Source organism: Oncorhynchus masou, chromosome 33 (assembly GCF_036934945.1).
Source record: "Oncorhynchus masou masou isolate Uvic2021 chromosome 33, UVic_Omas_1.1, whole genome shotgun sequence".
In the NCBI taxonomy this organism is placed as follows: Eukaryota; Metazoa; Chordata; class Actinopteri; order Salmoniformes; family Salmonidae; genus Oncorhynchus; species Oncorhynchus masou.
Genome location: NC_088244.1, coordinates 43822089 through 43847787, shown reverse-complemented (window position 1 = coordinate 43847787; position 25699 = coordinate 43822089). Strand labels below are relative to the sequence as shown.

The 25699-nt window shown below is 42.0% G+C and overlaps 1 protein-coding gene across 2 annotated transcripts in view; it reads left to right on the top strand.

Annotated features, from left to right (window-relative positions):
* The first annotated feature begins 14491 nt into the window (after positions 1 to 14491).
* Positions 14492 to 25699, top strand: part of prkcz (protein kinase C, zeta) — a 184888-nt gene continuing 173680 nt past the window's right edge. For both annotated transcript variants that reach the window (XM_064955906.1, XM_064955905.1), the window contains exon 1: positions 14492 to 14797. In XM_064955906.1, coding sequence (XP_064811978.1) covers positions 14727 to 14797 — 71 coding nt within the window. In that variant the 5' untranslated portion in view covers positions 14492 to 14726. The remainder of the gene's footprint in view (positions 14798 to 25699) is intronic.

Sequence of the window (25699 nt, the reverse complement as noted above, 5' to 3'; positions counted from 1 at the left end):
CCTTGACCTGTTGTCTGCCTGCCCCCTGTTTTGTTAATAAACATCTGTGATTTGAACTGTCCGCATCTGAGTCTTATCCTTAGTTCTGATAAGATAAGCAGTCATCATCATGAATCAAGTTGACAATCTACTAGCAAATCCTTTTCAATCCTTGTCATATGAAGATAAATTATAGATAAAACGTATCAGTGTTCATCGGCCATTGGACATAAACATTACACAACATGTTGGAAATAGCAAATTCAAATATGTGTGGCCTGGAAGGAATCAGTGGTTTAACTGCAAGCATTGCAAAGCAATCACTAGCCTGCTATTCAGTGGAGAGGGTGTGTGGTCCAAGTCTGGATTTAAGGGTCTCTTTTCCAAGGTTAAAAGGATTAACATTCACATGCATGGGCCAGAAAAGGTTGAATACATTGGACATGCTGTCTATCATATGACTTTTGCCGCATTCAAAACAACTGGAAACTTGGAACTGGGAAATCTCAGACTTCAGTGAGTTCAAGGCAACTGGGAATTTGGGGAAAAAACGAGCTCTGACTGTGAAAATACATTTTGAACGTTCATCCAAGTCGGAAACTCTGGCCTCTTTCTAGAGCTCCGACCTGAAGATCACTGACATCATGATTCAACCTTTTTAGTTCCCAATTGTCTTGAAAGCACCATAAATCCAGAGAATGCCAGACTTTGATAACAAAGTTTGATGACAAAATTTGCCCACAAGAAGGATGGCCGCGCCACCTTCCTGTTCAATTGAGCACAGAACAACAAGGTGAATCAAAAAATGTCTTGTATGCTACTGCATAAATTATGTAATATGCTCGGGAGATATGTATACTGTAGCTAATTGTCATGTTCTGACCTTTATTTCCTTTGTTTTTGTCTTTATTTAGTATGGTCAGGGCGTGAGTTGTGTGGGCAGTCTATGTTTGTTTGTTCTATATTTTAGGTATTTCTATGTTCGGCCTAGTATGGTTCTCAATCAGAGGCAGGTGTCATTAGTTGTCTCTGATTGAGAATCATACTTAGGTAGCCTGGGTTTCACTGTGTGTTTGTGGGTGATTGTTCCTGTCTCTGTGTTTGCACCAGATAGGACTGTTAGGGTTTTCACATTTCTTGTTTTATGTAGTCAGTTGTTCATGTGTACATTACGTATTAAAAAGAACCATGGACACTTACCACGCCGCATATTGGTCCTCTGATCCTTTTCGCCTCTCCTCTTCGGAAGAAGAGGAGGAAATCCCTTACACTAATATAGTAATACTAAGTGTATGTTGTGTAGTAAGCTGTTAGTAGCCCATGTGCCTCACCCTAATAATTTGGTCCCTTTCCCCCTCATAACAGCCTACTTTTCTGAATTGGTGGAGCACATGTATCCTATAGCCTGTTTTAGAGAAATGTCATCATTGAATATTATAAGAGCTTTCATTGTCTGCTTATATGCCCCCTTTATTTATCCTATGGTTCTGACTTGGTGTACAGGGAAAATGGCCCATGTTCTGAATTCTGAAGCTGTACATTTCAAAAGTGTTGAATAAATAGTTATATCGACTATGTCCTTCTTAGATCACTCAAAATTAAGGATTGCCTCTTATCCGCTCATCATTCCCTTATGCCATAGTTTGTACATCTCAATTGTCAGTAGAAACCACATTTGTTTAAGCAAGTCAGCCATAACAACTGCCTTGTTCAGATTTTTACCTTGTCAGCTCAGGGACTCGATCTTGCAACCTTTCGGTCACTAGTCCAACACTAACCACTAGGCTACCTGCCGCCCCAACTGTTGCAGCTCTGTGGGTGTAACATTTATTGGCCATTTTGGTAACTTCAAATATACATCAAAGTTTGTTGTGTGAGGAGGATGGGATCCACCCAAATTATTTGAGTTCGTGGATCATTCTACCCAAATCATTTGGGTTCCTTGATCTTTTCACAGCATTATCAGGCTGCGTTGAAACAATTACTTATTAATGACCCAAGCCCAGCTCAGTTAATCCCTACCACTGTGTCACTGAGTTGTCATAATGCTTCAGCAAATGTACATTATCCCAGGGGCGTTGGAACACACAATGTAAGTAACCTCATTTATGTCCCTCTAACTGACCTGAATGCCTCTACTGATCCTTCAGCTATTGTATGCAGTAATCATGTGCCTATGAACCAGAGTTATACTGCAAGCACTGAGGTTGTGTGCCCTAGTAGGAAGTCCACTGTGTGCAGCTCACCCTGCACTAACATAAGAAGCATGAGCATATCTACTTCTGCTAAGCTTCCCAGAAAAAGCAATGAAAACAATCAACCATCTCGGAAAGGTGCTAAAAATAGACTACATTAACATATAGTGCATTCAGAAAGTATTCAGACTCCCAGCCATACTCTAAAATTGCTTTAAAAAATGTTTTTCCTCATCAGCCTACACACAATACCCTATAATGAGAAAGTGAAAACAGGTTTTTAGAAATGTTTGCTAATGTATTACAAATAAAAAAGCAGAACATTACATTACATTATTACATTATTTACACAAGTATTTAGACCCTTTGCTATTAGACTAGACATTGAGCTCAGGTGCATCCTGTTTCTACAACTTGATTGGAGTCCACATTTGTTAAAATCAATTGATTGGACATGATTTGGAAAGGCACACACCTGTGTTGTGGCACAGATCTGGGGAAGGGTACCAAAACATTTATGCTGCATTGAAGGTCCCCAAGAACACAGTGGCCTCCATCATTCATAAATTGAAGAAGTTTGCAACCACCAAGACTCTTCCTAGAGCTGGCCGCGCCCGGCCAAATTGAGCAATGGGAGGAGAAGGGCCTTGGTCAAGAAACCGATGATCACTCTAACAGAGCTCTAGTGTCCCTCTGTGGAGATGGGAGAACCTTCCAGAAGGACAACCATCTCTGCAGCACTCCACCAATCAGACCTTTATGGTAGAGAGGCTCGACAGAAGCCACTACTCAGTAAAAGTCACAGAGGTCTCTCCGACCATGAGAAACAAGATTTTCTGATCAGATGAAACCAAGATTGAACTTTTTGGCCTGAATGCCAAGCGTGACATTTGGAGGAAACCTGGCACCATCCCTATGGTGAAGCATGGTGGTGGCAGCATCATGCTGTGGGGATGTTTTCAGAGGTAAGAACTGGGAGACTAGTCAATATCGAGGGAAAGATTAACATGTTAAAAAAACAGAGATCCTTGATGAAAACCTGCTCCAGAGAGCTCAGGACCTCAGACTGGGGCGAAGGTTCACCTTCCAACAGGACAACGACCCTAAGCACACGGCCAAGACAACGCAGGTGATCACTGACAACTCAAAGAGCTGGTTTGAGCCACAGCATTTTAAAGCACAGTCCATCCTCCTTCAGTCTACATAACACACAACAGATGTATGGAATGGGTCACAAGATTAAGATTTGTGTCTGCTGTGTCAACAGTTTTCATTGTGTAGAGACCAGTGTCAGGCCCCCCAACTCCTAACTGGAGCCATGTCTCCATGGTACCGTATAGAACAGAAACATTAACTCATGCTCTGAAATGCGGTATTCCCAAAGACATCGTAAATCTCCTCTCCCAGAGGCCCACTTTCAGTTCACACAGACACAATAGAGTTGTAAGAACCCTCTATTCTGTTGCATAAAACAACCATTTGATGCAATAAAAGTAATATAACATAGGCATGTAGTTTCCACCATACCCAGCCAGAGCCCAAACTTGAACATCTCTGGAGAGACCTGAAAATAGCTGTGCAGCAACACTTCCCATCCAACCTGACAGAGCTTGAGAGGATCTGCAGAGAATGTGATAAACTCACTAAATACAGGAGTACCAAGCTTGTAGCGTCATACCCAAGAAGACTCAAGGCTGTAATCGTTGCCAAAGATGCTTCAACAAAGTACTGAGTAAAGGGTCTGAATACTTATGTAAAGTTTTTATTTGAAATAAATTTGCAAAAATCTATAAAAACCTTTTTTCGCTTTGTCATTTAATTGTTTTTAAGTATTTCACCTTTATTTAACCAGGTAGGCCAGATGAGAACATGTTCTCATTTACAACTGCGACCTGTCCAAGATAAAGCAAAGCAGTGCAACAAAAACACCAACACGGAGTTACACATAGGGAAAACAAAACGTACAGTCAATAACACAATAGAAAAATATATGTACAGTGTATGCAAATGTAGTAAGATTAGGGAGGTAAGGCAATAAATAAGCCATATTGGCGAAATAATTACTATTTAGCATTGACACTGGAGTGATAGATGTGCAGATGATGATGTGCAAGTAGAGATACTGGCGTGCAAAAGAGCAAAAAAACAAAAAAACTATATCGGGATGAGGTAGTTGGTTGGGATATTTACAGATGGGCTGTGTACATGTGCAGTGTTCGGTAAGCTGCTCTGACAGCTGATGCTTAAAGTTAGTGAGGGAAATATAAGTCTCCAGCTTCGGTGATTTTTGCAATTCGTTCCAGTCATTGTCAGCAGAGAACTGGAAGGAAAGGCGGCCAAAGAGGTGTTGGCTTTGGGGATGACCAGTGAATATACCTGCTGGGGAGCGTGCTATGGGTGGGTGTTGCTATGGTGACCAGTGAGCTGAGATAAGGCGGGGCTTTACCTAGCAAAGACTTATAGATGACCTGGAGCCAGTGGGTTTGGCGATAAATATGTAGCGAGGGCCAGCCAACCAGAGCATACAGGTCGCAGTGGTGGGTAGTATATGGGGCTTTGGTGACGAAACGGATGGCACTGTGAAAGACTACATCCAATTTGGTGAGTAGAGTGTTGGAGGCTATTTTGTAAATGACATTGCTGAAGTCAAGAATTGGTAGGATAGTCAGTTTTACGAGGGTATGTTTGACAGCATGAGTGAAGGAGGATTTTTTGGGGGATTGGAGATGCTTAATGTGAGTCTGGAAGGAGAATTTTAAGTCTAACCAGACTGTCACGCCCTGACTATGGAGAGCCCTCGGGGTTCTCTATGGTGTAATAGGTCAGGGAGTGACTAGGTTTTTTTTCTACGTGTTGTGTTTCTGTGTTGGTGTGTGTGTATGGTTCCCAATTGGAGGCAGCTGATAATCGTTGCCTCTAATTGGGGATCATACTTAGTGTGTCCCTTTTTCCACCTGCGTTGTGGGATATTGTTTTGTTTAGTGCCTATGTGAGCTGTGTATTGCACGAACGTTAATTCTTTGATGTTTTGAAGTTTCACTGTAATAAGTATGTGGAACTCTACTCACGCTGCGCCTTGGTCCAGTTATTTATATAATGGATGTGACACAGACACCTAGGTTTTTGTAGTTGTCCACAAATTCTAAGTCAGAACCGTCCAGTGTAGAGATGCTAGACGGGCGGGCGGGTGTGGGCAACAATCAGTTGAAGAGCATGCATTTAGTTTTACTTGCATTTAAGAGCAGTTGGAGGCCACGGAAGGAGTGTCGTATGGCATAGAAGCTCGTTTGGAGGTTTGTTAACACAGTGTCCAAAGAAGGGCCAGATGTATACAGAACGGTGTCGTCTGCATAGAGGTAGATCAGAGAATCACCAGCAGCAAGAGCGACATCATTGATATATACAGAGAAAAGAGTAGGCCCGAGAATTGAACCCTGTGGCACTCCCATAGAGACTGCCAGAGGTCCGGAGAACAGGCCCTCCGATTTGACACACTGAACTCTGTCTGAGAAGTAGTTGGTGAACCAGGCGAGGCAGTCAACAGAGAAACCAAGGCTATTGAGTCTACTGATGAGAATGCAGTGATTGACAGAGTCGAAAGCCTTGGCCAGGTTGATGAAGACGGCTGCACAGTACTGTCTTTTATTGATGGTGGTTATGATATCGTTTAGGACCTTGAGTGTGGCTGAGGTGCACCCATGACCAGCTCGGAAACCAGATTGCATAGTGGAGAAGGTACGGTGGGATTCGAAATGGTCAATTATCTGTTTGTTAACTTGGCTTTCGAATACTTAGAAAGTTAGAGCAGGATGGATATAGATCTGTAACAGTTTGGGTCTAGAGTGTCACCCCCTTTGAAGAAGTGCTTTCCAATATTTAGGGATCTCAGATGATACGAAAGAGAGGTTGAACAGGCCAGTAATAGGGGTTGCAACAATGTCGGCGGATCATTTTTTAGAAAGAGAGGGTCCAGATTGTCTAGCCTCGCTGATTTGTAGGGGTCCAGATTTTGCAGCTCTTTCAGAAAATCAGCTACCTGGATTTGGGTGAAGGAGAAGAAGGGGAGGCTTGGGCAAGTTGCTGTGGGGGTGCAGAGCTGTGGCCATGGTAGGGGTAGCCAGATGGAAAGCATGGCCAGCTGTAGAAAAATGCTTATTGAAATTCTCGATTATCGTAGATATATCAGTGGTGACAGTGTTTACTAGCCTCATTGCAGTGGGAAGCTGGGAGGAGGTGCTCTTGTTCTCCATGGACTTTACAGTGTCCCAGAACCTTTTGGAATTAGTGCTACAGGATGCACATTTCTGTTTGAAAAAGCTAGCCTTATCTTTCCTAACAGACTGTGTATATTGGTTCCTGACTTCTCTCAAAAGCTGCATATCGCGGGGGCTATTCAATGCTAAAGCAGTACACCACAAGATGTTTTTGTGCTGGTCAAGGGCAGTCAAGTCTGGAGTGAACGAAGGGCTATATCTGCTCTTAGTTCTACATTTATTGAATGGGGTATGCTTATTTAAGATGGTGGGGAAAGCACTTTTAAAGAACAATCAGGCATCCTGCTCGATTAGAAAGTCCTGCTCGCTGAAGAGTTTTAGGGAGCGTTTGACAGTGATGAGGGGTGATCATTTGAACGCGAACCATTACGGACGCAGGCAATGAGGCAGTAATCGCTGAGATCCTAGTTGAAGACAGCAGAGGTGTATTTAGAGGGCAAGTTGGTCAGGATGATATCTATGAGGGTGCCCATTTTACAGATTTAGGCTTGTACCTGGTAGGTTCCTCGATAATTTAGTGAGATTGAGGGCATCTAGCTTAGATTGTAGGAGGACTGGGGTATTAGGTGACCTAAACTGGGATATGCTTGACAGTACAAACTCTGAAGACAGATGGGGGGCAGTAAATTCACATATGGTGTCCAGTGCACAGCTCGGGACTGAGGGGGTTCTATCACAAGCAGAAACAGTGAAAGACATTCATGGAAAGGTGGATTTTTAAAAGTAGAAGCTCAAACTGTTTGGGCACAGACCTGGATAGTATGGCAGACCTCTGCAAGCTATCTCTGTAGTAGATTGCAACTCCACCCCCTTTGGCAGTTCTATCTTGACGGAAAATGTTGTAGTTGGTGATGGAAATGTCAGAATTTTTGGTGGCCTTCCTAAGCCAGGATTCAGACACGAATAGAAAATCTGGGTTGGCGGAGTGTGCTAAAGCAGTGAATAAAACAAACTTAGTAAGGAGGCTTCTGATGTTAACATGCATGAAACCAAGGCTTTTACGGTTACAGAAGTCAATAATAGGTGTAGTGCTGGGGGCTACACGGCCTGGGTTAACCTCTACATCACAAGAGGAACAACGTACGGTGCTGTCTGTTTGAACTACTGGCACACAGCTCAGACACCCATTCTGACACCCATGCATACTCCACAAGACATGCCACCAGAGGTCTCTTCAGAGTCCCCAAGTCCAGAACAGACTTTGGGAGGCGCACCGTACTACATAGAACCATGACTACATGGAACTCTATTCCACATCAAATAACTCACGCAAGCAGTAAAATTAGATTTAAGAAACAAACGTTGAAGAGACACAAACACAGGCAAAGACACATGCATACACACATGATAACATATGCACTCTACACACACGTACACATGGATTTTGTGTTGTAGATATGTGGTAGTAGAGTAGTGGCCTGAGGGCACACACTTAACGTGTTGTAAAATATGTAGGGAATCTATTGCAATGTTTTTTAAATTGTGTAACTGCCTTAATTTTGCTGGACCCCAGTAGGCAGCAGCTAATGGGGATCCATAATATATAAAAATATGGATATTTATATTTTAATGTAGTCCCTCATCTGGGTTTTTGTTTGAAGCATCTTTGTATCCATCGCTTGATTCTATCAATTGCAAAGAAATGGACAACTTTGTATTTGTAGGCAGTCAACTTTGTTCTGAAGTTATCATCGCCACAGAGAGACGACATGTGATTCTATTCTGTGTTCTGTGTACGAAGGGACTCGGGAGGGCAAAAAAGCTAAACTGGGATATGCATCTAACGATACACTTAGCAGTTCGAAGGAGTAGTGTGAGGAAGAGTTTCCTGGGTCCCCCTACACAGCAGATTCAAATGATTTAATAAAAAAAATGTAACCTTTAAATAACTAGGCAAGTCAGTTAAGAACAAATTCTTATTTACAATGACGCCCGACCCCGGCCAAACCCGGATGACACTGGGCCAATTGTGCGCCGCCCTATGGGACTCCCAATCACGGCTGAATGTGATGCAGCCTGGATACGAATGATCAAAGGTTGATGATGAGTTTGTTATTTGAATCAGCTGTACAGTGCTAGGGAAAAAAAAATGTGCACCCGGTGGAGGGGGGAAGGTAGCTTGTTAGGACCGAGTTAGGGAAACCCAGAGCTGTGTTCATACCGCACTATTTGTGATGAGAATTGAGTATATAGTATGCTTATTGGTCATAGTACGGATAAAGTTGGTATGCCAAAAGATGTAGTACTAAATACAAGGCCCTCCCAGCCGTCCTTTCGGCAAATCTGACCATGACTCCATTTTGCTCCTCCCTTCCTATAGGCAGATACTCAAGCAGGAAGCACCCGTGCAAAGGACTATTCAACGCTGGTCTGACCAATCGGAATCTACGCTTCAATAATATGGATGTGAACAAAACTGAAAGCACGGACCACAGCATTTAAACATGGCAAGGTGACGGGGAATATGGCAGAATACAAACTGTGTAGTTGTTCCATCCACAAGGCAGTCAAACATTCAAAACGTCAATATCAAGACAAAGTGGAGTCGCAATTCAACGACTCAGACACGAGACGTATGTCTACCGACAATCAGGACTACCTAAGGAAAACCAGCCACGTCGCAGACACCGACGTCTTGCTGCCAGACAAGCTAAACACCTTCTTCACCCGCTTTGAGGATAACACAGTGCCACCGACACAGCCAGCTACCAAGGGCTGTAGGCTCTCCTTTTCCGTGGCCGACATAAGACATTTAAAGGTATTAACCCTCGCAAGGCTGCCGGCCTAGGCAACATCCCTAGCCGCATCCTCAGAGCATGTGCAGACCAGCTGTCTCTCCTATCCCAGCCTGCTGTCCCCACATGCTTCAAAATGGCCACCATTGTTCCTGTACCCAAGAATGTAAAGGTAACTGAACTAAATGACTATCGCCCCGTAGCACTCACTTTGTCATCATGAAGTGCTCTGAGAGACTAGTCAAGGATCATATCACCTCCACCTTACTTGTGACCCTAGACCCACTTCAATTTGCTTATCACCCCAATAGGTTCACAGACGATGCAATCGCCATCACACTGCACACTGCCCTATACCATACGGACAAGAGGAATACCTATGTAAGAACGCTGTTCATTGACTACAGCTCAGCATTTAACACCATAGTACCCTCCAAGCTCATCATTAAGTTTGAGGCCCTGGGTCTCAACCCCGCCCTGTGCAATTGGGTCCTGGACTTCTTGACGGGCCGCCCCCAGGTGGTGAAGGTAGAAAATAACATCTCCACTTCGCTGATCCTCAACACTGGGTCCGTGCTCAGCCCCCTCCTGTACTCCCTTGTTCACCCATGACTGTGTGGCCATGCAAGCCTCCAACTCAATCATCAAGTTTGCAGACCACACCACAGTAGTAGGCTTGATAGCCTACAGGGAGGAGGTGACAGCTCTCGGTGTGTGGTGTCAGGAAAATAACCTCTCACTCAACATCAACAGAACAAAGGAGAAGATCGGGGACTTCAGGAAACAGCAGATGTAGCACCCCCTATCCACATCGACGGGACAGCAGTGGAGAAGGTGGAAAGTTATGTTTCTCGGTGTACATATGTAACAGTATAACTTTAGACTGTCCCCTCGCCCATACCCGGACGCGAACCAGGGACCCTCTGCACACATCAACAACAGTCACCCATGAAGCATCGTTACCCATCGCTCCACAAAAGCCGCGACTTTTGGGGAACTACTACTTCAAGGTCTCAGAGCAAGTGACGTCACTGATTGAAACGCTATTTAGCGGAAACACCGCTAACTAGCTAGCCATTTCACAACTGTTACACTCACCCCCCTTTTGACCTCCTCCTTTTCCGCAGCAACCAGTGATCCGGGTCACAGCACCAATGTAACAGTATAACTTTAGACCGTCCCCTCGCCCATACCCGGAACCAGGGACCCTCTGCACACATCAACAACAGCCACCCACGAAGCATCGTTACCCATCGCTCCACAAAAGCCACGGCCCTTGCAGAGCAAGGGGAACTACTACTTCACGTCACCGATTGAAACGCTATTTAGCGTGAACACCGCTAACTAGCTAGCCATTTCACATCCGTTACACATATCACTGACAAACTGAAATGGTCCACCCACACAGACAGTGTGGTAAAGGAGGCATAACCTCAAGAGGCTGAAGAAATGTGGCTTGTCACCTAAAACCCTCAAACTTTTACAGATGCACAATTGAGAGCATCCTGGCGGGCTGTACCACCGCTTGGTACGGCAACTGCACCGCCCACAACCGCAGGGCTCTCCAGATGGTGGTGTGGTCTGCACAACGCATCACTGGGGGCAAACTACCTGCCCTCCAGGACACCTACAGCACCCGATGTCAAAGGAAGGCCAAAAAGATCATCAAGGACAACAACCACCTGAGCCACTGCCTGTTCACCCCACTATCATCCAGAAAGCGATGCATCAAAGCAGGGACCGAGAGACTGAAAAACAGCTTCTATCTCAAGGCCATCAGACTGTTAAGCAGCCATCATTAGCAAATAGAGGCTGCTGCCTACATACAAACTTGAAATGATTGGCCACTTTAATAAATGGTACACCAGTCACTTTAATAATGCCACTTTAATAATAACATAATGTTTACATATCATGCATTACTCATCTCATATGTATATACTGTATTCTATACTATCTATTGCATCTTAGTCTATGCCGCTCTGACATTGCTCATCCATACATTTAATATACTCTTATTCCATTCCTTTACTTAGATTTGTGTGTATTAGGTATTTGTTGTGGAACTGTTAGATATTACTTGTTAGATATTGCTGAACTGTCGGTACTAGAAGCACAAGCATTTCGTTACACATGGTTAGCAGATGTTATTGCAACTGTATGTGACCAATGAAAATGTATTTGATTTGACACGCAGAGGACATGATTTCCATACTTTAGGGCCCATAACGCAATTCTTCAGGAAATGGGTGTGGCTTCACATTGGTTTTTAGATTTGAAGAAAATTGAGGAAAATATGCAGCTGAAGTACAACGAAGTACAAATTAATTGCTTTAACTAATTATGACAAATGTTAAGAACATGCTGAGCAGTGTAATAAAATAATGACCTTACACGTAATGTTGGCTGATAATTTGTTAGCTACGCTGTCTTTACGAACCACATAGCATATCATTACAGCAGCATATACCGGTATGTTTTTAGCTAACTACCTAACATCAGATGGCTACTTAAACATCAAACTTTCCAGTATATTAACTATAGGCTAACTACCCAACATTTATTAACTTGGTTATTCCCATGATTCTTAGCTGAGCTAAATGGTATAGTCAGTGTGCGTTCTCAAAGGACATTCGGGTGCGTTCGTACATTCGCCCTGGCTCTCTATTTCGATTTCAGAGCACTCTCATCTGTGTACCAGAATGCAGAATAATTTATTTACAAACGCTCAACATCTGTTGAATATGGCCGGTGTCAGTAAACGTCGGGAAAAAAAGTGTAATTAAATTGTTGCCAGCAGCACAGTTACAGTCACCAACTGTCTGGATAACAGGAAAACTGCCTAACCAGCTCTGCTAGGGCGAGTAAAATTATCAGTGGTCTCATTTGTGTCTGGCAGTACAGTTGTGGCCAAAAATATGGGCAACCTTTCACTTTTTTCAAATAATGCACAATTTCTTCCAGAAAACTGTTGACATTTTTTGTTATCCACATATATATGTCTTCGGTGTATGGTGATTCTCATTTACTTTGGAATTGAAATCACCTGTGGTGAGATGAAGGTGCCTGCAGTATAAACATCACATATTCAACCAGTTTTAATAAAGAGGACTCAATCTCCTGTGTTGTGGCACTGTATGCACCTCAATGAGCATGGAGAAAAGAAAGAAAACTAGAGAATTATCTGAGGACGTCAGACACAAGATTATAGCCAAGCCTGGACAATCTCAAGGCTACATGTCCATCTCCAGAGACCTTGATGTTGCTGTTTCCACCGTACGTAATGTTATCAAGTAGTTTAAGGCCCATGCCACTGTAGCCAACCTCCCTGGACGTGGCCGCAAGAGAGAACTTGATGGTAGATTGCAGCGAAGGATTGTTCGAATGGTGGAGAAAGCACCTCGATCAACTGCCACACAGATTCAAGCTGACCTTCAGACACAAGGTACGACAGTTCCAACTTGCACCATTTGTCGCCAACTCAATGAAAGGAGGTTATATGGTAGGAGACCCAGGAGGACCCCACTGCCGAGAGAAAGACATAAGAAAGCCAGACTGCAATTTGCCAAAACACACCTGAACTTGTGGAGAGATCTGAAAACAACAGTTGGGAGAAGGATCCCTTCTAATTGGGGAGAACTGGAGCAGTTAGCACAAGAGGAGTGGGCCAAACTGACTGTACAGAGGTGCAAGAACCTCATTGATGGTTATAGGAAGCTCTTGATTGCAGTTATTCTGACCAAAGGCTGTGCTACCAAATATTAAGTCTACAGTTTTCTAAAATGAACGTAGTGGTGTATATACTCATTAAGTATAAAGTATACAGTATGTTAGTATGGGTATTCAAACACTGCTCAGGTCTCAGATAGGTTTTAGATTAAGAGCGTTTTCAAGTGGAACGTTAACGATGGTTTTGAGGAAACAGCGATATTTAACGATGTTCATACGGTTCCAACGATAAATTTACCCTTAATTAAGACGCGTTTGGGAACCGGGCCCAGATCACAATAGCCTTCTTCTTCGCTAATAAATTGTCAAATAAAATATTGGTTTTAACTAATGTAAAATAAACTTGTTAACTGGATTCTGTAGTCGCCTAAATGGTTTCATTCTCAGACATGAATTAACACTGTCAATCCATAAGATGGCGCACAAGTGTAACAGTTAGGCTACATCCACAAATCATATTTCCATACATAGTTTTTATGCGAGTCAAGTCATACTTTATACTAAAAAAATCACGACAGCCAACAGATCATTTGTTCGTTCAACATGGCGCGATATTTTTGTGTCTGCAAAATGAATTCTGCTAGAAATGACGGCGGAAATTCCTTTATGCGCAAATATTGATATAATAAGCATCATATAAATAAAATTGTAAAAAACAATGAAAGAAAATTACTAACAGGTGTAAGAAAAACAGCATCAGCTCTCACATTTGTGGTCCTCCCACTACTACTCGGGAAACCATGTAGTTTATTAAACTACAGATTAAATAATTTATGATGAACGTAACAGGGTGATGAAAGTGCACGCTGATCATGATGCTACTTTCGAATAGACTAAATATGGAGGGTCTGATTCTGGTGACATAACGAACGATGTTTGACAAATCAAAATATTCTCGCATTGCATCTGCAAACTGTTGGCAGAGTAGACACATTTGGTATTTAACGCAACAGTGTGTGGCAAAACTATCAGTAAGAGTTAAATGCGATGGAAACACACTGAATTTGAGATTTTATTCGGTACATGAAAACTTAAGTGAAAAAGTACATTTCGTGTGCACTGTCATCACCCACTGATTTGTATCTGCAACAAGTTAGTTTGGTCAAAACACTACTGGTGGGGAAATGCGCATATTTTCTTTAATGTAGATTTTAGAATATTGGCATGCAAATCTGTCGCCAATTAGATGGAAAACTAGTTACTGAATGACTTCATTCGAGCTCTCTGTTCAACACATGCAACCCTGGAGTTGATGAAATAGGCTAATCATAACAGGTGCAAATCGGTCTAAATTTGGTTGTAGCGTTCTGATTGTGGATTGCGAACAATTCAATCTCGAAGCCACGTTGTTTTTACTTTTACATTTAATTTTGGCTAATTCAGAACAATGTCAGTCACACATTTCAACTCGAGTGCGTTGAATAAATGTGTACATTTCCTGAATTTGAAGCAGTAATTCCATAAAGCCTATATATGGCCCAAATAACTGTAATATTTCACTCCTAAATCATCAACAGGTGTTTTGGACCAGGCCAGTCAGCCCTGACAGTGCGCTTCCTCCACCCAGTACCGTCGACAACCATAGCGAACACAATCATCGGAAACGCTCGAGACCAGAATGACGAATCTTAAATGTTGCGTGAGAATTCCATGCATGCCAGTCAGTAGGATAGTTCATGCATGACACACCGCCGTAACTTGGTAGTTTCTATCGATTGGTAAATCCCAAATGTGCCATGGAAACTTTTATCTTCAAGTGAGGCCTGTTGATACAGGTTTGTTTAGTTGCCTGGTAGTTTATAGCGTGGATTACAATGCATTCAAGTTACGGATCCATGATGGACCTGGGCTCGGATTACGTGAAAATTAAAGCGCACTACAGCGGGTGAGTGTTTGTCAAATCGGTTCTGTCCTCGAGCTTCGACCTGTCACTCGATTGTATTCGTAACAGGGTAGAAAGAAAGGCAACGCTGCTCTCGGATCAACTTTCTCCTTTCAAATTTTACCTTGAAATTATTCCACAATACTGACGACGGATCAGCTCCTGGAAAGATATCGCCTATAGATGCAAATATTAAGGCGGCTGATTCAAACGTTTACCCTGTAATAATGCGCTAAATCATAATTAAATATATTGAAACACATTAGACAGTAGCCTACAAGTAGCAAAAAATCATTTGATTGAACATAAAATGTATTTCTGTCATTTAAATAGGCCTGCTGTACTTATATTTGAATGCGTTCAACTCGGTTTAAAAGTGTATACGTCGATTGTATCAATTGCAATTTTATTTGTAGTCAACTTTGTTCTGAAGTGATCCGTGGTTACAGAGGCAGATAAACCGTGTCAGTCTGTTTAGCGTTAATCTTCTGGTTATAAAGTGACGCGGGAGGGCAAAAAATGTTGCGATTCTACGAGTAGTCTGAGGCAGGCATTAGATTACAAATGCAACATTAAAACAATAACAATATTTTAATTTAGTTCAACTACCACAAGCTATTGCAAAATGTAATTCAATTACAAGTTGAACTAGTTAATTACTCCAACACTATAAACTAAAGTGTTCTGCTAGCCATGGTGTAACTCTACTGAAACTGCTGTGAATGGGGAATTCAAACTTAAACATTCCACAGGTGTTTCACAGTCTTCAATACGAAATCAACAGACCTGGGTCCGGTTTCCCAAAGGTATTTAAGGCTAAATTCATCATTATAACTCGTTAAATCTCCGAGGTGGCCTCCCGAGTGGCGCAACGGTCTAAGGCACTGTGGCTCAGTACTAGAGGCGTCACTACAGACCCTGGTTCGATTTCAGGCTGTATCACAACCGGCCGTGATTGGGCGGCACACAATTGGCCCAGTGTTGCCTGGGTTAGGGTTTGGCTGGGGTAGGCCGTCATTGTAAATAGTAATTTGTTCTTAACTCACTTGCCTCGTTTAAATAATTCCCCAAACCATCCCCATTTAAAACCTGGTTTCTAAAATTCTAATAGTTTGCTAATTTCAGTTTGTGACAAAGCAAGCAGTCATTGTGTAGATAATTATTGTACCATCTAAACTGCTGTACATATATTTTCATAAACCCAAATATAGTATTTTCAGCTGTTTTGAAGCTGGTTTACAAAAGTAAAAGACAAGAACGGGAAGCATAGAAATGGAACACCTCTGGCGCTTTTCTTAGTCTTGCTTTCGATGAGAATGAAAGATCTATAACTCACACTTCTATGTCAATTTGGTTGGGTCGCTCAAAGAGTTGCGTATTGTAGCTAGCTTCCTTTCTTTTTTGACAACAGACCTGCCTCAAGTGAGACACTTGAAACAGTTGTTTTAGTAGGCTAAGTTAGCCAATTTGCAGCCTAGTCTGACATTTCTGATTTATGTATAATTTATCACAAAGTAGTTTGGATGTAGTGAACTACAAACTTTAGTTAAGTAGAATATTTTTTATTAAGGGTAACTTTAGTGTAGCTCAACTTCTTCCAGTGTGAAGTAATTGTTTAGCTTGGTGAACTATATTTTCAGAGGAGCCTCCCAAACGCTGATAGCCTAAGATAAATGTTCAAGACTGTCACAGATGGAAAAACAATGTTGTGAATGAAATAAGTCTAAATTGTCATTATAGCATTGGGGCATTAAGCTCAAAGGCAATTTTGGGATGGGCGCAGGTGGGATGGTCACACTTAAAACGAATTACAACTTATAAAGGGTGGCATAAAATGTCCTTATATCCGATGCTTTGTCAAAAGTAGCATAACCTTGTCACACTTTATATAGCATTTATGACATTTGCAATAATTTCTGGAGCATCTATTTAGGTTTAAACTGGGTTTATAATGGCTTCATAAAGCCTTAGCACTTGATCCCATCAAAAATCTTTATCATAAATGCCAATGGGAAAGGAGATATGGAACAGTGACAAGTGTATGTGTGCAAATGCATCAGGTGAAGAGTTGTCAATAAACAACCCTCTTTGACCTCTTGACATAATAGTCATATCAGAATGTCATTGCTCTGCCGTGTTTGCTAGCACCTTTCCTATTCACCTCATCATTCGACACATTCAGAAAGTTACAATGTGTATTCAGCTACATTGCATAATTCACGTTCAAATGTTGATTCCTTGAATCATTGGCACTTTCCAGGTTTGCTAAAGTGCAGTGATATTAGTGGTAAAGGGATTATTGTAGGTGTCTGAAGCTATTATTTACAGACATGTAGGCCTGTGTGTCAAGTGTTGCTGAGAAGGGCAGCCAAACAAATCTGGGCCTGGCTGTTTGGATAACAGTCAAAGGGAGATAAAGAAAGTGCATAGTAGTTTGCTTGATGCAGAATTAGGTTTAACAACAGACATAAGGTTATTTTGCAGGTAGATGAAAGGCTTGGTGGGTTACGAGATTGAGGGACACAGTGGTAATGACAGTGAATGAGGATGCCACTGGAGCAACTTGTCAATATTTCATGTCAAAATAGGATTCAATATCATATGGCCAAACATCAGTGTTCTGTGTCTCAGAATAGGAGTGCTGATCTAGTATCAGTTTTGCCTTTAAAATCATAATGAATAAGAGCTGATTCATTGATCCTAGACCAGCACACTTATTAGATGCTATGTGACTACAGGCCCATAATCTCACATTTCTTTTGCATTCTGGAGATCTTCACAAGTTTTTGGTTGTTGAAACAAATTCATTATGCCCTTTTATTGTCTCCGGGTCAAATACTCAACTTATAATGCAAGTCATATTTTTTTTGACAGCTCTGATACAAATGTACAGTGTTGAGGTTATTTCTGATTTTGCCTTCAGGTTGTTCCATTTGATTTCACCTTGCATACATATTTGCACTTGGTAGAGGTGGTCATGAAGTGACATTTTTTAGTTGAATGCCAAAATATTCAGAGATAAGTGCTCAAAGTTGACCCATTTTGCATACCCCATCATAAGGCAGGTAGCCTAGTGGTTAGAGCGTTGGACTTGTAACCGAAAGGCTGCAAGATCAAATCCCAGAGCTGGCAAGGTACAAATCTGTCGTTCTGCCCCTGAACAAGGCAGGTAACCCACTGTTCCTAGACTGTGATAGAAAATAAGTTTGTTCAACTGACTTGCCTAGTTAAAAAAAAAAAAATTAAATACCATGAGACATCCATGTCTTTATCACTGGAAAATATAAACTGGGGTTGTCAAACTATTTTATAATTAATTAACATTTTTTTAATAAAAAGTATTTGCCTGGCCGCTGCGACCATACTCCATTCAAAGGCACTTAAATATTTTGTCTTGCCCATTCACCCTCTGAATGACACATGCACAATCCTTGTCTCAAGTATCTCAAGGCTTAAAAATCATTTTTTAACCTGTCTCCTCCCCTTCATCTACACTGATTTGAAGTGGATTTAACTGGTGAAATCAATAAGCTTTCACCTGGATTCACCTGGTCAGTCTGTCAGAGCAGGTGTCCTTAATGTTTTGTACACTCAGTGTACATTGCCATGGAAATGATTGCAGCACAATACCAGGCAGCTATTACGAGTGTACCCGTGAGTATACCAGTCAAATTGCCAGGGTTAGAGATTCCAAGCCTGTTCTAGTCCTATCTCTGTGTGATACTGCATGTTTTTATTTAACTAGGCGTTGTGGGGTGTGTTGCAATGAGCAACAAAGTTTCATCACGTTGTTAAGAGTCCATGCTACGGCAGAAACGGATCCAACTGCACAAATTCCCAGCCCTCCTGTTTTCAGTCAGTTGTTCTTTAGACAAAATAAAATTGATATTTATACTTTAACGGCTATGACGGTTATTATCTTTTCATGATGGACTTCATCCATAACCGTCAGTTAATTATATGGTAATTGTCAGCCCTACCTGTAAGTTTTTTATTTATATCAAATTCAACTGTATCATTTCCAGTGATGACATGGATTTTTTTCATTTCATCTTTATTTAACCAGGTAGGTACACATGGAATTAACAAACAGTCAATAATACAGTAGAAAAGTCTATATACAGTGTGTGCATATGAGGTAAGATAGGCCATAGTGGCAAAATAATTACAATATAGCAATTAAACACTGGAGTGATAGATGAGCAGAAGATGAGTGTGCAAGTAGAGATACTGGGGTGCAAAGGAGCAGAATAAATAACAGTATGGGGATGAGGTAGTTGGATGGGCTATTTACAGATGAGCTATGTACAGGTGCAGCGATCTGTGAGCTGCTCTGACAGCTGGTGCTTAAAGCTAGTGAGGGAGATATGAGTCTCCAGCTTCAGTGATTTTTGTAGTTCGTTCCAGTCATTGGCATCAGAGAACTAGAAGGAAAGGCTGCCAAAGGAGAAATTGGCTTTGGGGGTGACCAGTGAAATATACCTGCTGGAGCGAGCGCTACGGGTGGGTGATGCTATGGTGACCAGTGAGCTGAGATAAGGTGGGGCTTTACCTAGCAAAGACTTATAGATGACCTGGAGCCAGTGGGTTTGGTGACGAATATGAAGCGAGGGCCAGCCAATTAAAGCATACAGGTCGCAGTGGTGGGTAGTATATGGGGCTTTCATGACAAAACGGTGACAAAACACTGATAGACTGCATCCAATTTGCTGAGTAGTGTTGGAGGTTATTTTGTAAATTACATCGCCAAAGTCAAGGATCGGTAGGATAGTCAGTTTTACAAGGGTTTGTTTGGCAGCATGAGTGAAGGATGCTTTGTTGCGAAATAGGAAGCCGAGTCTAGATTTAATTTTGGATTGGAGATGCTAAATGCGAGTCTGGAAGGAGAGTTTACAGTCTAACCAGACACCAAGGTATTTGTAGTTGTCCACATATTCTAAGTCAGAACCGTCCAGAGTATGTATGGATGTATGGTGGGGTATAAAAAATGCATCAATTTTGAGCACCTATATCTCCTGAATGTTTTGGCATTCAGGTCCAAAAAGGCACTTTCTGACCACTTCTAGCATGGGAAAATATGTATGGAAAGTTTTGTTCCAATCAAAAGAGTTGTGGTCAAAAAGTGATCGAAATCAAATGGAACAATCCCTTCCCAATTTAAATTGATGTGACTTGAGTGTTATTGATGGGCTGCTACCTTGTGATAAGGACGTTCCTCAATGTCTTGCCAACCATAAATGACAGAATCCTGATCAGTCACTACAGCGGATGGGAGTCAAGCCAAGCTCAGGATATACTCTGACCTTTGATAAGCCGTTTTTGAATATACAAAATGTCAGCCTCCTTGATTTGTGGAGGCTCTGGAGGTCCCTCTCTGCTATAAACAAATCATTGTTTCAAGAAGAGAGGCAGGGAAGATGGCAGTGTCCCTGTATGGTCAAGGCAAGCAGGCTGGTTTTACATAGTAACATAACATTACCCAATTAGCTTATTAACCAGACCTGCGGTGTGTTGAAAAGGTTGAAACAGTGCACAGACTGAATATTGACGAGAATAACTTATTTCCCGGACTGAATGCTATGTTGTTTTGCATAGCCCTTCCTTTCTTTTGCTCATTGTATTTCATGTTTACTTTTTGTGTCACATCAACTTTACAAACCCAAATGAACTTGAATAAGGAAGTGTGCATGCATGCATGCACAGGTAGGAAGTACTGTTGAAATTTGGAAGATTACAGCTCGACAGTTCCTAGTTATGCAATGGCTATGATGCAGTCTGTGCTAATGTGGGGGAGTTGACTGAGGTACTATTGAATACCCAGAATTGAGTCAACCCTCCTTTCTGAGCTCTCCGGATGCATTGGTAATTCCCAATTCTTAATGTATTTAAAAGGGGTGGGGGAGGTAATATTGTATGGCCCCGGTGGGCTGAGTGTCGGCTCGCAGACAGCCTAATCCTTTCAGTTGCCTAGCAACCTGTTATGAGTAGCCATATTAGTTCTCCTTAAAGGGATAGTTCACACTGAAGTCAAAATGAGTAGGGAAGATGGGGACCATGTGATCTATTTACATCTCCACTATCTTTCATTCCAGTTTGGAGATTGTAAAGGTCTCCTAATGCATATGGGAACTACAATCACAGATGGTGTGGTATATGGGTTCTGCTTGACTTAGACCACATTTAAGGTATGGAAAAAGTCTGGCAAACTTTTAATTTCCGGTGAAATACGCCTTTAACTCAGTGGACTCTGGTGTGTAGTGGAGCTCCTGAGCTGTCTGAGATGGGGTCTAAGTGACACAGAGACATACTGTGAGCCTCTACATACGCTCAGAGATTCGCAGGGATTTGATTTGTCAGTGTGAATAATTTTACACCCTGCTCATTGCCAGGCTTTTGGGAATCTCTTCATGCATAGGTTCATGCTCTGACTTTTTTAAGCTTTTGATTCTCAACTAATTATCCTGCACACTATACATGTTCAATTAAATCCAAGTGCCCATATGAAGTTGCGTTGAAGAATGGTCTCCAGGGAAGGGTTTACATGGGGCCAAGGACATTCCATTAAAGCCATTATTTTGATGAATCAAACCGTTAATGGCTAAATATCATGAAGTACCCACAACTGTATCTGTCCAGTTCTTCCATGGTATTAGGATCTGAATATCTTTGTTTACTCTGATAAATTGCTAGTTTATTAATTACATGCCTGAGACATGATATGGATGGGATGGATCTAATGTAATTTCTCCAGTAAGGCTACACCTTTCAATAATTAGTCTCGAGCTGCCGGTGAATTGTTTGATGCAGAACATCAGGTAGGAATATGATGGTGTAATGCCCTTGAGAAACTCAGCTAAATTGATTAGTGTCAGGGAGAACAGTTCACAGAACTGCCTTTTGATGGAGAGATGAGGCAGAGTCATCTTGATAACTACTAGGCCTATGTTCTTATAAATTTATTTTATTTTATTTCACCTTTATTTAACCAGGTAGGCTAGTTGAGAACAAGTTCTCATTTGCAACTGCGACCTGGTCAAGATAAAGCATAGCAGTGTGAACAGACAACAGAGTTACACATGGAGTAAACAATAAACAAGTCAATAACATAGTAGAAAAAATTATCTATAGACATTGTGTGCAAAAGGCATGAGGAGGAGGGCAATAAATAGGCCAGAGGATTGAATAATTACAATTTAGCAGATTAACACTGGAGTGATACATGATCAGATGAACATGTGCAGGTAGAGATACTGGTGTGCAAAAGAGCAGAAAAGTAAATAAAATAAAGACAGTATGGGGATGAGGTAGGTAAATTGGGTGGGCTATATACCGATGGACTATGTACAGCTGCAGCGATCGGTGAGCTGCTGAGATAGCAGATGTTTAAAGTTGGTGAGGGAGATAAAAGTCTCCAACTTCAGCGATTTTTGCAATTCGTTCCATTCACAGGTAGCAGAGAACTGGAAGGAAAGGTGGCCAAATTAGGTTTTGGCTTTAGGGATGATCAGAGAGATACACCTGCTGGAACGTGTGCTACGGGTGGGTGTTGCCATCGTGACCAGTGAACTGAGATAAGGCGGAGCTTTACCTAGCATAGACTTGTAGATGACCTGGAGCCAGTGGGTCTGGTGACGAACATGAAGCGAGGGCCAGCCGACTAGAGCATACAGGTCGCAGTGGTGGGTGGTATAAGGTGCTTTAGTAACAAACTGCATCCAGTTTGCTGAGTAGAGTATTGGAAGCTATTTTGTAGATGACATCGCCGAAGTCGAGGATCGGTAGGATAGTCAGTTTTACTAGGGTAAGTTTGGCGGTGTGGGTGAAGGAGGCTTTGTTGCAAAATAGAAAGCCGACTCAAGATTTGATTTTGGATTGGAGATGTTTGATATGAGTCTGGAAGGAGCGTTTGCAGTCTAGCCAGACACCTAGGTACTTCTAGATGTCCACATATTATAGGTCGGAACCATCCAGGGTGGTGATGCTAGTCGGGCGTGCGGGTGCAGGCAGCGAACGGTTGAAAAGCATGCATTTGGTTTTACTAGCGTTTAAGAGCAGTTGGAGGCCACGGAAGGAGTGTTGTATGGCATTGAAACTCGTTTGGGGGTTAGGTAGCACAGTGTCCAAGGAAGGGCCAGAAGTATATAGAATGCTGTCGTCTGCGTAGAGGTGAATCAGGGAATCGCCCGCAGCAAGAGCAACATCATTGATATATACAGATAAGAGTCGGCCCGAGAATTGAACCCTGTGGTACCCCCATAGAGACTGCCAGAGGACTGGACAACATGCCCTCCGATTTGACACACTGAACTCTGTCTGCAAAGTAGTTGGTGAACGAGGCATGGCAGTCATTAGAAAAACCGAGGCTACTGAGTCTGCCGATAAGAATATGGTGATTGACAGAGTCGAAAGCCTTGGCCAGGTCGAGGAAGACGGCTGCACAGTACTGTCTTTTATCGATGGCGATTATGATATCGTTTAGTACCTTGAGCGTGGCTGAGGTGCACCCGTGACCTGCTCAGAAACCGGATTGCACAGCGGAGAAGGTACGGTGGGATTCGAGATGGTCAGTGATCTGTTAGTTGACTTGGCTTTCGAAGACCTTATAGATAGGCAGGGCAGGATGGATATAGGTCTGTAACAGTTTGGGTCCAGGGTGTCTCCCCCTTTTGAAGAAGGGGATGACCTCAGATGATACGAAGGAGAAGTTGAACAGGCTGGTAATAGGGTTTGCGACAATGGCGGCAGACACTTTCAGAAATAGAGGGTCCAGTTTGTCAAGCCCAGCTGATTTGTATGGGTCCAAATAGACAACCCCTGTGTAGAACGCCCTTGAGTGAATGCCTGGTAAATTGTGCAGAAGTGTGTTAGAGACCTGCTTCTCACCTGCACATGTTAATGCTATTCGACACTGCCACACCCGGCCTAAAACATACTTATACAATTGGTGTGGCCACAAATCTGAAGTTCATAAATGATAAACTGGAACTAACAGTAGCTAAAGGGATGTTGCCCTTGTGTTCAACCAAAATTGACATTTCAACAAGGCAGATTGAAACAGTGGACTCAACCAGAGTTTGGTGAGAGCTACAGTTGAAGTCGGAAGTTTACATACACCTTAGACAACTACATTTAAACTCAGTTTTTCACAATTCCTGACATTTAATCCTAGTAAAAAATTCCCTGTCTTAAGTCAGTTTGGATCACCACTTTATTTTAAGAATGTGAAATGTCAGAATAATAGTAGAGAGAATTATGTATTTCAGCTTTTAATTCTTTCATCACATTCCCAGTGGGCCAGAAGTTTACATACACCCAATTAGTATTTGGTAGCATTGTCTTTAAATGGGTTAAACTTCCCACAATCGGTTGGGTGAATTTTGGCCCATCCCTCCTGACAGAGCTGGTGTAACTGAGTCAGGTTTGTAGGCCTCCTTGCTCGCACACGCTTTTTCAGTTTCGGCCACAAATTTTCTATGGGATTGAAGTGATGGCCACTCCTACACCTTGACTTTGTTGCCCTTAAGCCATTTTTTTACAACTTTGGAAGTATGCTTGGGGTCGTTGTCTATTTAGAAGACCCATTTGTGACCAAGCTTTAACTTCCTTACTGATGTCTTGATGTTGCTTCAATATATCCACATCATTTTCTTACCTCATGATGCCATCTATTTTGTGAAGTCCCTCCTGACGCAAAGCACCCCCACAACATGATCCTGCCACCCCTGTGCTTCACAGTTGGGATGGTGTTCTTCGGCTTGCAAGCCTCCCCCCTTTCCTCCAAACATAACGATGGTCATTATGACCACACAGTTCTATTTTTTGTTTCATCAGACCAGAGGACAAACCGTAGTCTAGCTTTCTCATGGCGGTTTTAGAGGAGTGGCTTCTTCCTTGCTGAGTGGCCTTTCAGGCTATGTCGATATAGGACTCGTTTTACTGTGGATATAGATACTTTTGTACCTGTTTCCTCCAGCATCTTCACAAGGTCCTTTGCTGTTGTTCTGGGATTGATTTGCACTTTTCGCACCAAATTACGTTCATCTCTAGGAGGCAGAACGTGTCTCCTTCCTGAGCGGTATGACAGCTGTGTGGTCCCATGGTGTTTATACTTGCGTACAATTGTTTGTACAGATGAACGTGGTACCTTCAGGTGTCTGGAAATTTCTCCCAAGGATGAATACAACTTGTGTGGAGGTCTACAATGTTTTTTCTGAGGTCTTGGCTGATTTATTTTGATTTTCCCATGATGTCAAGCAAAGAGGCACTGAGTTTGAAGGTAGGCCTTGAAATACATCCACAGGTACACCTCCAATTGAATCAAATGATGTCAATTAGCCTATCAGAAGCTTCTAAAGCCATGACATCATTCTCTGGAATTTTTGAAACTGTTTAAAGGTACAGTCAACTTCGTGTATGTAAACTCCTGACCCACTGGAATTGTGATACAGTGAATTATGATTGAAATAATCTCTGTTAACATTTGTTGGAAAAATTACTTGTCATGCACAAAGTAGATGTACTAACCGACTTGCCAAAACTATAGTTTGTTAACAAGATGTGTGGAGTGGTTGAAACACTTAGGTTGGAGTCATTCAAACTCGTTTATGTAAACTTCCGACTTCAACTGTATTTACGTTAGATTTTTGTGGTCCTAGTCTGATTTAATCAGGCTGTAACACACCATTCATTGGTATATACAGCCTGAAACTAATGACTGCAAATTCTTAATGTTCCTTACAAGCTGCTAAATGGGATATATTTATATTATATATTATATATTATATTACAAGCTGCAATGTTTAATAAAATTACATTTGAACTTACTTACTACTTCCGTCTTGTACAAGTTGCTTCGGTCATAAGCAAACGTGTGTACGCGATGCATGCATAATAACTTTAGTCAAC